The 15,277-nt window shown below is 39.9% G+C and overlaps 1 protein-coding gene across 3 annotated transcripts in view; it reads right to left on the reverse strand.

Moving 5' to 3' along the window:
• Window positions 1-15,277, reverse strand: part of Frmd3 (FERM domain containing 3) — a 274,129-nt gene that overhangs the window by 52,905 nt on the left and 205,947 nt on the right. For all 3 annotated transcript variants that reach the window (XM_048331193.1, XM_048331184.1, XM_048331174.1), the window contains exons 7-10: window positions 8,722-8,809; window positions 6,950-7,038; window positions 4,557-4,620; window positions 702-790 (exon numbers count right to left, since the gene is read on the reverse strand). In XM_048331193.1, coding sequence (XP_048187150.1) covers window positions 702-790; window positions 4,557-4,620; window positions 6,950-7,038; window positions 8,722-8,809 — 330 coding nt within the window. The remainder of the gene's footprint in view (window positions 1-701; window positions 791-4,556; window positions 4,621-6,949; window positions 7,039-8,721; window positions 8,810-15,277) is intronic.

Raw genomic sequence — 15,277 nt, forward strand, 5'->3', positions numbered from 1 at the left:
ATGTTTTAGTCTTCCAGGGTTGCCTAGCAGGTGGTGTACACCTATAATCCATCAGTCAGGAGGCTGAGTCAGGAGGATTTTGAGTTCCAGGAATAGAAAGGGGAGAAAGAGAGGGAGAGAGAGGAGAGGAGAGGGAAAGGAGAGGGACAGAGAGAGGTCAAAGAGGGAGATGAGAGAGGAAGGAGAGGGAAGGAAGGAAAAAGAAAGGGAATGGAATAAGGAAGAAAGAAATGAAATAAGAAAGGATAGGAGAAGGAAGGAAGGGAAAAGAAAAGCAAGAGAGAGTGGAAGGAAGGAGGAGAAAGAAAGAAGAAAGGAAGGGAGGGAGGGAGGGGGAGAGAGGAAGGGAATGAGGTCATAAGGGAGGGAGGGAGAATGCTACATTGCTTGATTTACTGCCTCAGTCCAATAATCCCCAACTCATAAAGCTGCTAACTACATCCCCAATAGACCACTTACATTAAATTCCATCTTAAGATCTGTTTGGAGTAGGGAGTGTAAAGATATTCTGTCACATGTATAATGGAAATATCCAACATAGACTCCAGGACTTAGGCCAACAATAACCAAATTTATAGTTTACTTCCACACACTAAAAAAAGAGCTATATTAATAGAAATGAATATTCCGCCATTTGCAAAACATCAAGTGTTCCATGAGTACTTTTAAAGCCCATTATTAAGTGAATAAAAGCTACTTACTTATAAAAGGCCTGATTCTCTACCCCACACTTCCAAAGATGTTTGCAGGCAGCTGGTGTTGAAGTATGGAATGCCAACATGGCTTTTTTCTAATTAAAAAATAAAAAACAAGAAAGAGCATGTCAAACAGTTTATCTTTTACATGTTTTTCTGTCAGGAATTTACTCACTTGTATCTTACCTCCTACCACACAGATTTGAAGCAACTTATATTACTATGTTTTTAAAAGTGTTGTTGAAATAGTATTTCAGCCTTGTTCCCTTGCAGACATAACTAATCTATATAAGGTCTGTCTCTCCTCTTTTTTCCCCCCTTGATTTAGGGCCACACTATGTAGTCCAGGCTGGCGGTGGACTTACCAGATTGCCCAGGATGGTGTCACACCCAAGATCTTTTTGCCTGAGCCTCCTAGGTGTTCAGAAGCAAGTGTGCACTACAATGTCTGTCCCAAGCTAGGAATCCATGGAATATTCCTCAATATAACAAAGGCTGTATATGACACTTACAGCTGGCATTATACTTAATGGTGAAAGTTAAAACCACTTCCTCTGAAATCAGGAAGGAGATAAAGGTGCCTGCTCTCTCCACTCCTCCTCAATATAGTATTGGAATTCATAGCTAGAGTAATAAGGTAAGAGACACACACAAACGGGATCAAAATAGAGAAAGATGAAGTAAAACTCTCCCTCTTTGTAGATGACATGATCCTGTATTTAAAGAACTCCATAGATTCCTCCCCCAAGTTATTTGAGCTGATCCAAAACTTCAGCAAAGTAGCCGGGTATAAAATTAACCCAAAAAAATCAATACCCTTTCTGTATGCCAACAATGAGAACAGCAAGGCTGAAATCAAGAAGGCAACTCCTTTTCTAATAGCCTCAAAAATAAAATACCTAGGAATTAACTTAACCAAGGATGTAAAGGACCTCTATGATGAAAACTTTAAAAACCTGTAAAAGGAAATTAAAGCAGATTTAAGGAAGTGGAAAAACCTCCCATGCTCCTGGATTGAGAGGATTAACATTGTGAAAATGGCAATACTGCCCAAATCTACAAATTCAATTCAATACCCATCAAAAGCCCAACAACATTCCTTAATGAAATATAAGAAGCAATCCAAAAATTCATATGGAATAATAGAAGATCTTGAAGAGCAAAAACAATCCTTAACAGGAAGAACATTGTTAGAGGGATATAAATACCAAATTTCAAACTCTATTACAAAGCTGTAATAATACCTGCTTGGTACTGGCACAAAAACAGTCCTGAGGACCAATGGAATAGAATCAAAGGCCCAGAAATGAATGTATAGACTAACAACCACCTAATCTTTCATAAGGGAGCCAAAATCATAGGATAGAAGGAAGTCAGTATCTTCAACAAATGGTGCTGGCAAAATTGGCTACACATGTGCGGAAAACTGGTTAGATCCTTACATTTCACCCTGTACTAGAATCAATTCCAAATGGATCAAAGACCTTGAGGTAAGAGCAGATACTCTGGAAACGTTACAGGAAGGGATAGGGCTCCTTGGCACAGGTTGAAACTTCCTCAATAAAGACCCAAAAACACAACAAATCAAAGAAAGGTTCAACAGATGGAATTGCATGAAATTGAAGAGCTTCTGCAGGGCTAAGGACGTAGCCAGCAAGATAAATGACCACAAATTGGGAGAAGATCTTCACTAGCTATGCATCAGACAAGGGTCTCATAGCTACAGTATACTTAGAGTATACTTAGTATACTTAGAGCTCAAAAAATTAAACCTTCCAAAACTCCTCAAAGAAACAACAGCCCCACTAATAAGTGGGCAAAAGAATTAAGAGATTTCTCTAAAGAGGAAATAAGAATGGTCAATAGACACATGAAGAAATGGTCAACATTTCTGGCCATAAAAGAAATGTGAATCAAAACTACATTGAGATTCTACTTCACCCTAGTTAGAATGACCATTATCAAGAAATTTAATAACAACAGATGCTTGCAGGAATGCAGCCAAAGGGGAACACTACTACACTGTTGGTGGGAATGAAAACTTGCACAATCACTCTGGAAAACAGTCTGGAGGCTCCTCAAAAGACTAAACATAGAGCTTCCCTAGGACCCAGTAATCTTACTTCTGGACATTTAGCCAAATGACCACAAACCAGGTCGCACTAAAGCCACCAGCACAACCATCTTCACTGCAGCATTGTTTACCACAGTTAAGATATGCAATCAACCCAGATGCCCCTCAGTAGATATAGATAATGGATCAAGAAAATGTGGTACACAATGGAATCCTATGCTTCCATCAGAAAGAATGACATTGCCCCTGTTGTAAGGCAATGGAAAGACTTGGGGAAAATGATATTAAGCAAAGTAAGCCAGACACAAAGAAACATAGGCTACATGGTTTCCCTCACTTGGAATAAGTAGAATATGTCTAGGATATTCTTAGGAGAGGATCACAATAGCTATGTGCATATGATCATATGAAATGATGCTTATTGAAATGAACTCCAAGAAATGGAAACAAGAGGTTTCTTATTGTACTGTTTGCAGTTATTTCCTTTTTTGTTTTTTTCCCTTTTGTTTATTCCATGTTGCCACTGTTTCTGATTTCTGTACCCTCGGTATAGTATATAAGTTTATCTGACTTGGAGAAAATAAGGGGAATCACAGAAACGTTGGGATAAAAGGTGAACCAATTCAATACTGATACTCACTAGACACTACGTTGGAAATGAACTTTACAACTTGGAGGGGGGATCAGGAGGGGGAAAAGTGGGGAAAATGAGGGAGGGGTAACATGTTCAAAAAGAATTATGGTCACAATTGTCCTTGCCTTTCTAGCTTAGTTGGATCTTTCAAGTAATAAAAACTTTGTGATTGACAAAAAGAAGAAATGTATTCATTTCCTGACTTATGTAATTGTAATCCCTGTGTATATCACCATTACAATAAAACTTAAATTTAAAAAAAAGAAATGAGCTTTCCAATTTTTCTTAACATTCCAGGCATCACTTACCTTTATGAAGTTGGGATTAGTCTAGTGTATTATTTGCATCCTTGAATAACTAGTACTTGAGCTAAGTTCCAGGCTCAAGAACACGTACTAAACCATGTTATTGGTGGTTTATGCCTGTAATCCTAGATACTCAGGAGGCTGAGATCTAAGGATCACAATTTCATCAAGAAAGTCCATATAAGACTCTTGTCTCCAATTAACCACCAAAAAGCTGGAAGTGGAGATGTGACTCAAGTGGTAGAGCACCAGCCTTGAGTGAAAAAGCTAAGAGACAGTGCCCAGGATCCCTGAATTCAAGCCCCAGTACTGGCACATTAAAACAAAACAAATAAACAAAAATGACAAAACCCCCAAGAACATCTGCTAATACCAGAGTTATCTCTGGAGTTTAATATTTTGGTAATTGCCTCCTCCAAAATACATGCTGTGGTAAACCACAGTGGGTACCTGCTAACTCTTTTATTTTAAGACTCATGGGTCTTTGAACTCTACTTGTATGACTATCCACAGTCAGTTGCTATCTACTTTTGTAAATATCCTTCATTTATTTCATCTATCCATATTTTGACACAGAGAAGTAGGGAGAGAGCCCAACAAGTTTACCCCAGGGCTGTGCAATCAACCTTCATTGTTATAGACAGTATTTTTCAGTGTGGAAACTTAGGGCTGATTGGGTTGATTTTCTCTAATGTTCTCAGCCTACCACTAACATTACAGTGCAAAGTTGTAGTCTTTGAGAACTGAGATCCTAAAAGTGTATATTTCATTCTTGAATCTCCCTCTTACACACATACGTACATTACACATGTACGCATAGCAATAGGTAGTTAGAGAAAGTGTCTGACCTCCTTCTGGGTGCCAATCACATAAAATGTCTTCCCTTCAAACTTCAATTTGCAGACATCTGGCCTAAGGAGAGAAAAGGTCAGAGTGAGAAGGAAGAAAATATGGCAGCTGATTAGGGTACCTGGCTTTCCTGTGGTAATCCTGTTATGCCAAGCAGACCATGATAAAAGAAGATACTGTCTTGTCATTGGTGAAGGTCTAACAAACAATACAAGCCCCAAGTAAGTTATACAGTAAATTTCTCCCCCAAGAAAGGATCCATAGGCAGCTCAGAGTTATTTATTGTGAGGCTATATCCCCCTTCTAATGACCTCAAGAGTGCTTGTGGGTTTTTAAGGATGGAAATAGTAACTGGCCAGCTCATTGTGCAAGGTAGAAAAAAGTGGCTTATTTATGACTCAGTAAATTATCATGGCTTAAAAGTATCTGATTTTCTCCTCTTTCTCCATCCATCTCCAAAAAGCACACATACCATAATGCAAAACTGTCCACTCCTCATGCTACTGGAAGAACAATTATTGTATTATACATCGAAAGGGGTGACAAGTCTATCATGGGCCATCAGAAAGAAGTGGAAGTTAAGTGCTGCTAGCTCGTGTCTGTCATCCTAATGATTTGGAAGGCTGAGATCAGGAAGATCATGGTCAAAATGAATCCAGGCAAACAAAAGTTCACAAGATCTTCTAGCCACCAAGAGTTAGATGTGGTGGTGCATGCCTCTTGTCACCCCAGCTACAGTGGGAAGCAAAAGAAAAAAATAGGAAAGAAGATCATGGTCTAAGGTATGGAGGTGAGATCTTAGCTCAGAAATAACCAGTACAAAAAAAAAACCTCACTGGCACCAGCACCTGCCTAGAAAGTGCAAGTTCTTGAGTTCAAACCTCAGTACATCCTCCCCACAAAAGAAAAGGAGTCAAGTAGTATATACCAATAAAGCCACACTTTTACAATATTCCAATGCCTGTATAATGCTCAGCCTTCTTCACTATTTAGCAAAACCGTTTTGCCCTTAGATGGGATGCAGCAGGCTCTGCTGTTCACCCCTCTCCAACCTCATACTTCTTTTCCTGATACAGCTTAGACTCTGCCCTTCTGCAAAGTCATGCGTTCATGCACATTATGCTCCTCTGGCTGCAAAGGGCTGGTATCACCACATGATCAGCTCAAGCATGGAGTTTCCATTCTTCTCAGCAAAGATTGGTTTAAGTAGGCACAGGTGACCCAATTCCGTCCAGCTATATATACAGGAAGTCTCCTATAGTGCTTCTGGGTAAAGTAGCCTTATTTTAGAAGGAAACACATGGAAGGGGCTTTTGTTCTCCAGGCTCTGGGCACTGCAGTGTGAAGACATTAAGGCTAATGTCCCATATCTGGCCATCTTATGAACATGATGGTGGAACAAAAGTCATAATGGGGATGGTAGAGAAGAAGATGGAAACCAAAATCTTTCATGCTGTGTTGGCATCTACGTTAAGGGACACAAGACTTCCCTGATTCTAGGACTTTTACTTTCTGTACCAGTCAGTCCTATTATCTGGATACCATTGGTAGTAGACATGTTTGATAACATTTTGCAAAAAGCAACTTCACTGATGGCCTGGACAACAAAGGACGAGTTTGCATTGAGCGTTCAACAGAAGAGGAGACTGGGTCCTGAGTTGTTCCAAGGACTGCTACGTTTCCTCGTGAGGGATGTTCTGTATACTGAAAGCTTGGTACCAGTAAGGTATTAAAAGAAGTGAGATGTAGAAGTGAGATGTAATGGCCACCTCTGCAGCCTCTGTAGACATTAGTGCTGGCCTCACAGAGTGAGTTAGGTCCTGCTAAGAGAGCAGGTTGTTATAAAGAGTACACCTGCCCCCCTGCCCAATCTCTCTTCCTTTTCCTCACACACATGCTCTTTGCACATGCCCACCTCCCTTCTAGTCTCTGTCACATTGTGAAGCAGCCAGGAGGCTGTTGCCAGATGCCACACTATGTTAACTAGATTCCCAGCCACCAGAATCACAAGCAAAAATCAACCTCTTTTCTCTATACATTATCCAGCTTTGAGCATTTTGTTTCAGGGACACAAATGTTAGCAGCTTATTTCATCCCAAGTTTCCCTTGCCCACACTGGCCAGATCAGCAGAAGCTTCTAGTGCAGACCTGTCTCTTTAAGGCAAAGACTCTGAGGCTAGGTCTTCCATGCCAGGGCCTCAGCTAGACAAATTCAGTTCCCCTCCAAGTACAAGCCAGACTGGCATTCATTTATGGGTAGAGGAACCCTTTGTGATCAATTGTAAAGCAAAGCAATCAATATGAGAAATGTTTTTTTATATGGCCCTAAACAGCCCAAAAAAGGAAGAGGGATTAAAAAAAATCAATAAACCAGTTTTAAAAAAATACTCACCATTTTATCAAATGGATTCTTTTATTTCCCTGGAATACCACAAAGCCTGCAGCAGTGAATCCTAAAAATGTTGTAGTACCTGTTGAATCCTGACAAAAGAAAGGGGAAAAAAACCTTTTTGGAGTGAGGAGAATAAGTAAACAATAAATAAAATGCTCATTCGTCTTCCTTGGTTGATTTCAGGTTTAATTCAGTAATTGCAGCAATAAACGAAGTTTCTGAGATGGGGAGCTGCTGAGAGTAAGAAATGGTCTTCAGCCCACTAGAAAACATACAGGTGACTTCCAAACACTGCCTCCTTTCTAATGTGAACTAGATCTGCTTTTATACCATGAGCAATTATTCTTGGTTCCCATTAATGCTTTAATAGAATGAAACCAACCCCCAAGCCGTTTCTATTCACCTGAATCAACCCCACAAAGAGTTTCTGGCAATTTCAGTATAAAATTTGGCCAGCAAAGCCTACTTTGCTTTCAGCCTAGACCAGGAGCACTCAATATCTCATAAATAAGTTCAGCCCAAGGAATAACAACAAAATCAAGTCTGTCTCCAAATACTAAATAAAATAGACTCAAATTTCTAGGTCAAACCTAAAGCAATCAATGGAATGCAGTAACTTCCTAAAAGGAGAAGTTGGAGAATATTCCCAGAACAATCGCACAGGCAGAACAAGTGGATTTAACTGTCAGTCTGGAGGATACCACACCTTGTGCAAACACCAGAATCATGGAAAAACTTTTCTCTATTCCCACAGATCCATGTACATCAGGAATGGGTGTGTTCTGGCCAGCAGGTGTTTATGAACCTTCCAAATGAGCCGCCTGAATGGAACACTGAGGAACCAGCACTTTGCTGATTAGCTGGTTGGGTTTGGTAAATACATGTGGCAGGGCTACTCAAAACTTTATCTTTAAGAGCCTGCCTGATATAAATAATTTAGGATTTATGCTTGTATTGGTTGATACATAGTTAAAACTATGGAAAGGAGAATATTGCTTGCATAAATCCTTTCTGTAAAAGTGCACATGGCACCACCTTCGGAACTTAAGTAACAAATTTCCTGGCTGTATTCCTAAAATCTGACTCAATAGTTATGGGGGTACAGCCCAGTGATCCTGATAAAGGTGGTCTGTGTTCAACCCCTTGTGAAAAATTCTACCAAACAATAGAAATTACAGCATGTAATTGGAAATCTCTTTTTTTCTTCCTGTTTTTCCCTTATGAAAACTCTTCTCTTATATTTTTGTTCCTTTTTTGCTGGAACTGGGACTTAAACCCAGGACCTCATGCTCTCAGAGGGAAGTGTTCTACCATTTGAACCACACCTCCACTTTCATCCTTTTATAGCTGTGAGAAAAGTGTATTTTCTGTCAAAGTAGTTTGTTTCCTTTCTGTTAATTGTTAATTAATCTGAGAATTGGTTTTCTGAAAAGTTTCTGCTTTGGCCAGGTGACTTACTGGTATTAATCTCAAAAGTAAACCTGTTAGAATCCTCTAAGATCCAAAAGAAACAATCCACTTAGTAAATAAATTCATGTATGTGAATGTATAAAACACAGCTCCCTACTAGCAATTATTGAGCAACTGCAAGACCCCAATGAAAAAACAATCAACTACCAAAACTTGTGACCACAGCCCATTGGTGACCTTTCCAATTATGAAGTGTGGGTCAGGCTGTGGCAATCTTATGAAAGGGTTCTGCCTGCACGTCAGCTAATTCTCTTTGGGGCTAGACAATCATTATACAGTCACTCAGTGTGCGGAGCAGTTACCTTGCATGGGTGAGGATCCACCCCGTAGGTTTCCAAAGTGTGTGCCTTCAGGAGTAAGTTAAACTCAGCAAATGGTGGGCTCTGGCCTCTAAAATCATACAAGAAAACGTTAGGGAGTTACAATGTAAAAGTCATTGGTTAGGGTCCCTTTAATCAATAAAGCATATATTCTGAACAGAATAAAGAGATTTCTATATAAATAGTGATCAGGAAAACCGGTCATTATATGTCACAATGAGGAGCTGTTGGCTAAAAACTCTGGTCTCATGTTCTTTCTAATTGTCCTATGATGTACCCACAAGTATTCTGAGCACTCCAGTGACTTGTACAGTTAATCAAGGTGATCAAGTTACGAATGGGCCGGTTCTTGCTAATTCAATCTTAATACAAAATAAAACAGCATCTGTTCTCTCCTACTCATTTTAAAAGATTACTCAGGGTAAATAGCATTCCATCTTGCTCTGGGTAGAAACTGGGTAATCCTGTAGCTCTATCAACAAGACTAAACAGAGGCCTCTGGGCACAAAGAATTGTCAGCCATGGCATGGAGAGCCAGAGATTTTGAAAGGAAATCTCAATCACGAGTTGAGTCCTAGTACTGACCTCTAGGGTGATAAACAAGGTCGTGTCCTCAGGGGGAAGAAAAGGCCTACAAACATTCATGGTGGTGAAATCCTTGCAGGGAAAACATTGACACCAGGATTGCACAACATTTCAAAGACCTTACTTGGACTAACAGCCCACATGTATCCTAGAGAATCTGAACTACTCACTCTTCTCAATAATTACATAAGTCTAATTACATAAGAAAAGTTTGCTATTGGAAACCATTCTTACATTTAAAATGCAAAATTGTAGAGCAGTATTAAAGCTCCCTGCACCCAGGCTCCCTCCTCTTAAATGGATCCCCCTCATCTCTTGAAGACACCAGTCATCAGGTCTTTAAAACAAATCGGTCCAACTATCTTCTCCCTAAAGCCCTTCAAAGTTTATTCTTCCAAAATTTGGCATCAACATGTCCAAGGAGCCTCTTTGCTTTTTTGCCTTAACTACGGCTGTCCTATTGCCCTGTCTATACCCTTTCAACCAATGACTCCTGTCTTTCTTTGATTATTTTCTTCCCTTCCCCAGCTCTCTCACTCTTTTTCTCTCCCCGTCTCCCCCTCTTCCCTGTCTGTTCCCCTTTCATCTCTCTATTTTTTCCATTGAAAGAACCTGGTACATTACTGGCATGTATATCTTGACATTCCCAGGCCTATCTTTCCTGCCTTTCAATCTTTGTTTCATCTTTTTCTCTCTGTATTTTCCAGATACCAAGTTATTTCATTATTCAAACTTCTAGCTTGCCAATTCATTCTTCAGCTGTGCACATTCTGCTCTCATTTATGTCAATTAAGTATTTCAGTTCCCATATAATACAACCTGTTGGATCTTGAAATAGCAGACTGTTCTCATTTCATGAACAGGATTTGCTCTTTTCCTTGGAAAGATTACCCTTCATTTCCTGGAAAGGTTCAATCCTATTGGCTCCCAGAATGCTATTTCTTGGTGAGGAGTCCTTTGTTGCTGATTCTTGTGGGTTGCTCACCTTTGGGCTTAATGTATCTGCTTAATAAAGTGGCCACCAGGGGTTTGATATGGAAACAGTATATATGGCTAACTTGTCAGTAAGATTTTTAGATCTATCTGGAATATTATTTTCTCACACACAGGTAGGTGCCCTCAGCTAAAGATTAATGCTGCTCTTGCTTTCACAAAGCAAGAGAGAAAGGGGACAAGTGGCCCCAAATATATTTGTCTACTCACTATGGTGGCTTCCTTGTGCATCCAAAGCCCTCGGCCCCCAGAACCATTGCCATGCTGCACACATTTGGCTTTGTCCCTCTGTTTCCTGTGTTCCAGAGACACCACAGGCCTTCTGACCAAGGAGGGAATTATTTCTTGTATCACTTGTCTAATAGTTTTTGTGTTTTCTACTACTCACAGGAACTTGGGGAAGGAAAAGGTTTCCATGAAAAAGAAACTGCCTGTTTCTTTTTTTTTCCTACTTTCCTTCCTTCCTTCTATTCTCCTCTCTTTTCTTTTCTTATGTTTATCTGTACTGGGGCTTGAACTCAAGGTCTATACTGTCATTTGGCATTTTTACTCAAGGCTGACACCCTCCCACTTGAGCCACAATTCCACTTGCAGCTTTTTGGAGATGAGTCTCATGGTCTTTTCTGCCAAGGCTGGCTTCAAACCGAAATCCTCAGATCTCAGCCTCCTAAATATCTAGGATTACAGTTGTGAACCACCAGCACCCCTGTTTATTTTCAATGTAGAGATACTTTTTTTTGGCAGGGGAGAGGCAGGTCCTGGGATTTGAACTCAAGGATTTGGTGTGGTCCCCGAGCTTTTGTACTCAAATCTAGCACTCTACTGCTTGAGCTGCAGTTCCATTTCTGGCTTTTTGCTGATTAATTTGACATAACAGTCTCACAGACTTTCCTGCCTACACTGATTTCTAACCATGATCCTCTGATTTCAGCCTCCTAAGTAGCTAGGATTACAGATGTGAGCCACCATCACCTGGTCACAATGAAGAAATAACATTTAAGTCCATATTTTATAGAATGTTTCTAAGGAATTAATTCAGTTGCCTACTTTGGAAATTTGAAGTCTTTCTGAAGCTTTTATGATATATTCTTCAGTTTTAGAGTGTGAAAGGTCACTGTGTTACTAACAGGAAAGGTTTATTTATTTATCCTGAGTAGTATTGTGTGAACTCTCAAAATCTAATAAATCCTATTGTTTGGCCCTTTGTTGATTCTTTTCTTCATGAGACAGTCATTGTACTTTTCGCCTTGATAATAGACTCAGGAGAGTCACCCGGTACAAATATACAGCTATTTCTCTTTGTGTGAGTCTCTCAAATGTTTTTACAGTATGTTAACTTTCATCAGAAAATAAAGATAATTTTGTATCCAGATATTGTGTTGTCTATCCCTCTGTCTCTCTGCCTTTCTGTCTCTATCTGTCTGTGTGTCTGTCTCTTTCTCTCTTTCTCTTTGGCACTCTCTTGGCCCTCATCTTCCCTCATTCCACTTCCTCATATACATCTCAGGACAAAGCATTTATTTCAATCTATGCTCTCCAGTGTGATTCTAAGGATCTCCATTTCAACCTTCTAAACTTGAAATTTAAGAACTCATTGGCCATGGCCAAAGCAAACCAGAACCAAAGCTAAGGCATCTGTGTGCCTCCCACAGTTTCAGGCCATTGGCTCTGTGAAGATGATCTTCCCTAGTTCTTAAAAGGCCCCTCTTCTGCTACACACGATCACACACCCTCCACTCTAAGAGCAAAGCATGCCTGTAACTGGCCAAATAGTCAGTGCCTCTATATAACCACATTGTTAATTCTGAAAATCCAACGTGACTTGAAAGTCCACCTTTCTCTTTTATTCACAAATTCTTAGAAGTTCATGTTGGAAAGGGCTATGGCTTGGGGATAGTTTGAATGTGTTTCCCAGGACTCATGGATGGATACTTGGTCTACAGAGTAGCAGTGTGAGGAGGAGTGGTGGGACCTTGAAGAGGAGGCTCAGTGATAGACCATTAGGCCACTACTGCTAATGCCCTAAGAGGGGTTACTGATGCTTTCACGATATCTTGGTAAATTCATGTGGGAGCAGGTTGGTTTGTGTTTATCCATTGGCTGGCACTGGGATTGAGACTCAGGGCCTTATACTTGCTTGTCAAGTTCTCTGGCACTTGAGCCATGCCTCAAGCTCATTTTTGCTTTAGTTAATTTTTGAATAGTATCTTGTGTTTTTGCCCTTGCTAGGCTTGAATCACAATCCTAACCTATGCCTCCTGTGCAGCTGGATCACAGGTGTAAGTAAACCTCCATTTCTAGCTCACAGAAAGTCTAACCTCTGAATTTCTCCGGCTTGTTGTCTTTCCATGTGGCCTCTCTAGTACACACATGCTCTCTCTTTGGCCACACGACATGTGGTGATGGAGGCTGAAGGCCCTCACCAGAACTATTCACATGTTGAAACTATGCTCTTGAATTCCCAAAAGCGTAAGCTAAATAGATCTCTCTTCCTGGAAAAGTATCCTGTCTTAAGTATTTTGTTGTACTAGAAAACCAGCTGAAATGGAAAGAGACTAATTCCCTTGCTTTGGAGATCTCTTTTCAGCTACTTCCCCATCTTTTCCAAGTTTGATGGGCATGTAATTTCAAATCACAAGCACTCAGCTCCACAGGGTGCCAATGCTACACAGCTCCACAGGGGATCCCATTATACTCAAGGCTTTCTATTCATCGGGAGATGTCATCCAGGCTACAAAAAGGCAAGTCACCAAGTGCAAGAAGCTGTTAGTAACTAAAAAGGGACTCCAACTTAAAATACCTTTAAAGTTTCTATGAGTCAATGAACTGTCCAAAAGAATTCAAGCCAAATAGTTCAGAAAAAATTAAGGACTTAATAAGGTCTTAACAATGGAAAGTCTACAAAAAAATACATGTAGATCTGCTTACCCTCTGCATGATCAAGAAAATACAAGTTATGGGCTGGGGATATGGCCTAGTGGCAAGAGTGCTTGCTTTGTATACATGAGGCCCCAGGTTCAATTCCCCAGCACCACATATACAGAAAATGGCCAGAAGTGGCACTGTGGCTCAAGTGGCAGAGTGCTAGCCTTGAGCAGGAAGAAGCCAGGGACAGTGCTCAGACCCTGAGTCCAAGCCCCAGGACTGGCAAAATAAATAAATAAATAAATAAATAAATAATAAAGTTTTATAAAAAAAAAAAAAAGAAAGAAAGAAAGAAAGAAAATACAAGTTAGCTGGCACTGATAACCCACACCTGTAATCCTAGCTATTCAGAAGGCTGAAATCTGAGGATCATGGTTCAAAGCCAGCCCATGTAAGAAAGTCTGTGAGACTCTTGTCTACAATAAACTAAAAAAGAGCTGGAAGTAGAGCTCTGGTTCAAGTAGTAGAGAACTAACCTTGAGCAAAAGAAGTTTAGTGACAGTGCCCAGGCCCTGACTTCAAACCTTAGGACTGGCAGAAAGAAGAAAGAGAGGGGGGGAGGAGAGAGAGGAGGAGGGAAAAAGAGAAAGGAAGGAAGAAAGGAAGAAAGAGAAAGGAAAGGAAGGAAGAAAGAAAAAAAAAGAAAGAAAATGTAAATTAAAATGATGAGCGTTGAGGGCACAGCTCAAATGATAGGTTATCTGTGTAGCAAGCATGAGGCCCCTAAGTTAAAACCCCAATACTGTAAAAATAAATAAGTTGATAATAACTATGAGAAGCTATGATCATATCCAATGGAAAAAAGCACCGTATACTGTTGTAGGAAAGCATTTGGTAAACCTAATCTGGGAAATACCTTGGCATACTAAAATTGCATATATTTACTCTAACATACAACAATTGTGTTCACATTTATATATACAACACATACCAGTGCTGCACCAAGAAATATATGAAACTGTCATAGTTGTTCTATTTGTATTGCAAAACATAGAAAGCAGCTCAAATATTAATCAACAGATGGATAAGCAACGGAATACTACATAGCCATAAAGACTGATGAAATAAAGCTACATACATCAAGATAAGTAGATATCACAAAAACAACATTGAACCAAAGAAGCTACAAATAAATTAACAAATGCCTTGTGGTGCTATTTCTATGACTTTCAGGAGACTGAGAGTTGAGTATCTTGGTTCAAAGCCAGCCTGGGTAGTAAGGTCAGTGAGACCCTTATCTCTGATCAAGCGCCATAGAAACTGGAAGTGGTAGAGCAAAATATCTCAGGGACAGTGCTTAGGCCCTGAGTTCAAGCCCCATTCGGGGAGGGGGGAGAACGACAACCAAAAGGAAAAAACATAAGGACCTCAACAGTACTGAAATGCTGAAGGCTCCTGATTTACTGAGGAAGAAGCCATTTAATGATCTATGTTTCCAAGAAGAAGCCAAGTAAATATAAAAGCTTTCTTTTTCTCCTTTGAATCTCTTGGTGGACATTTGGTTCTGGCAAAAACTCTGTTTGGTAATGGAAAATAAAGATTTTCTATCCTTTAAACATTACACTGGGAAATTATCTGCTAAGATTAATAGTGTCTCAACTGAGACGTGTAGAAATAAAGACTAGGGAATTCTTTAAGAGTTAGCAATTCACCAAAGATATGCTTTTCTAATAAGTTAGGTAAGGTGAAATAATTATGTATTTAGCTGTGTATCCCCCCTTCCCTCTCTGAATACTTTAAGCTAGAGAGAAACAATCTCTGTTATATTTATCTTCCTTTAGCAAACCATCACATAAAGTATAGAAACATGATATGCTCAAAGAATGAATGCAAATAATTCATTGCCACTAACTGTAGGATGAAGTGTACATTTTGCTAGAAATGACCTAGACTGCACAACTGGCAGGGTAGGGGGTGGGTTTGGCTCCTCTTCTCTCTCTTTCAGCCCATATGGACCTATGAGGATCAGAATTACACTCTGGTAGAGAAGATGATTAGAACATTCTCTTCCTGAACAGTGGAATTCTCAATTTAA

This window comes from Perognathus longimembris, chromosome 1, assembly GCF_023159225.1.
Source record: "Perognathus longimembris pacificus isolate PPM17 chromosome 1, ASM2315922v1, whole genome shotgun sequence".
Classification (NCBI taxonomy): Eukaryota; Metazoa; Chordata; class Mammalia; order Rodentia; family Heteromyidae; genus Perognathus; species Perognathus longimembris.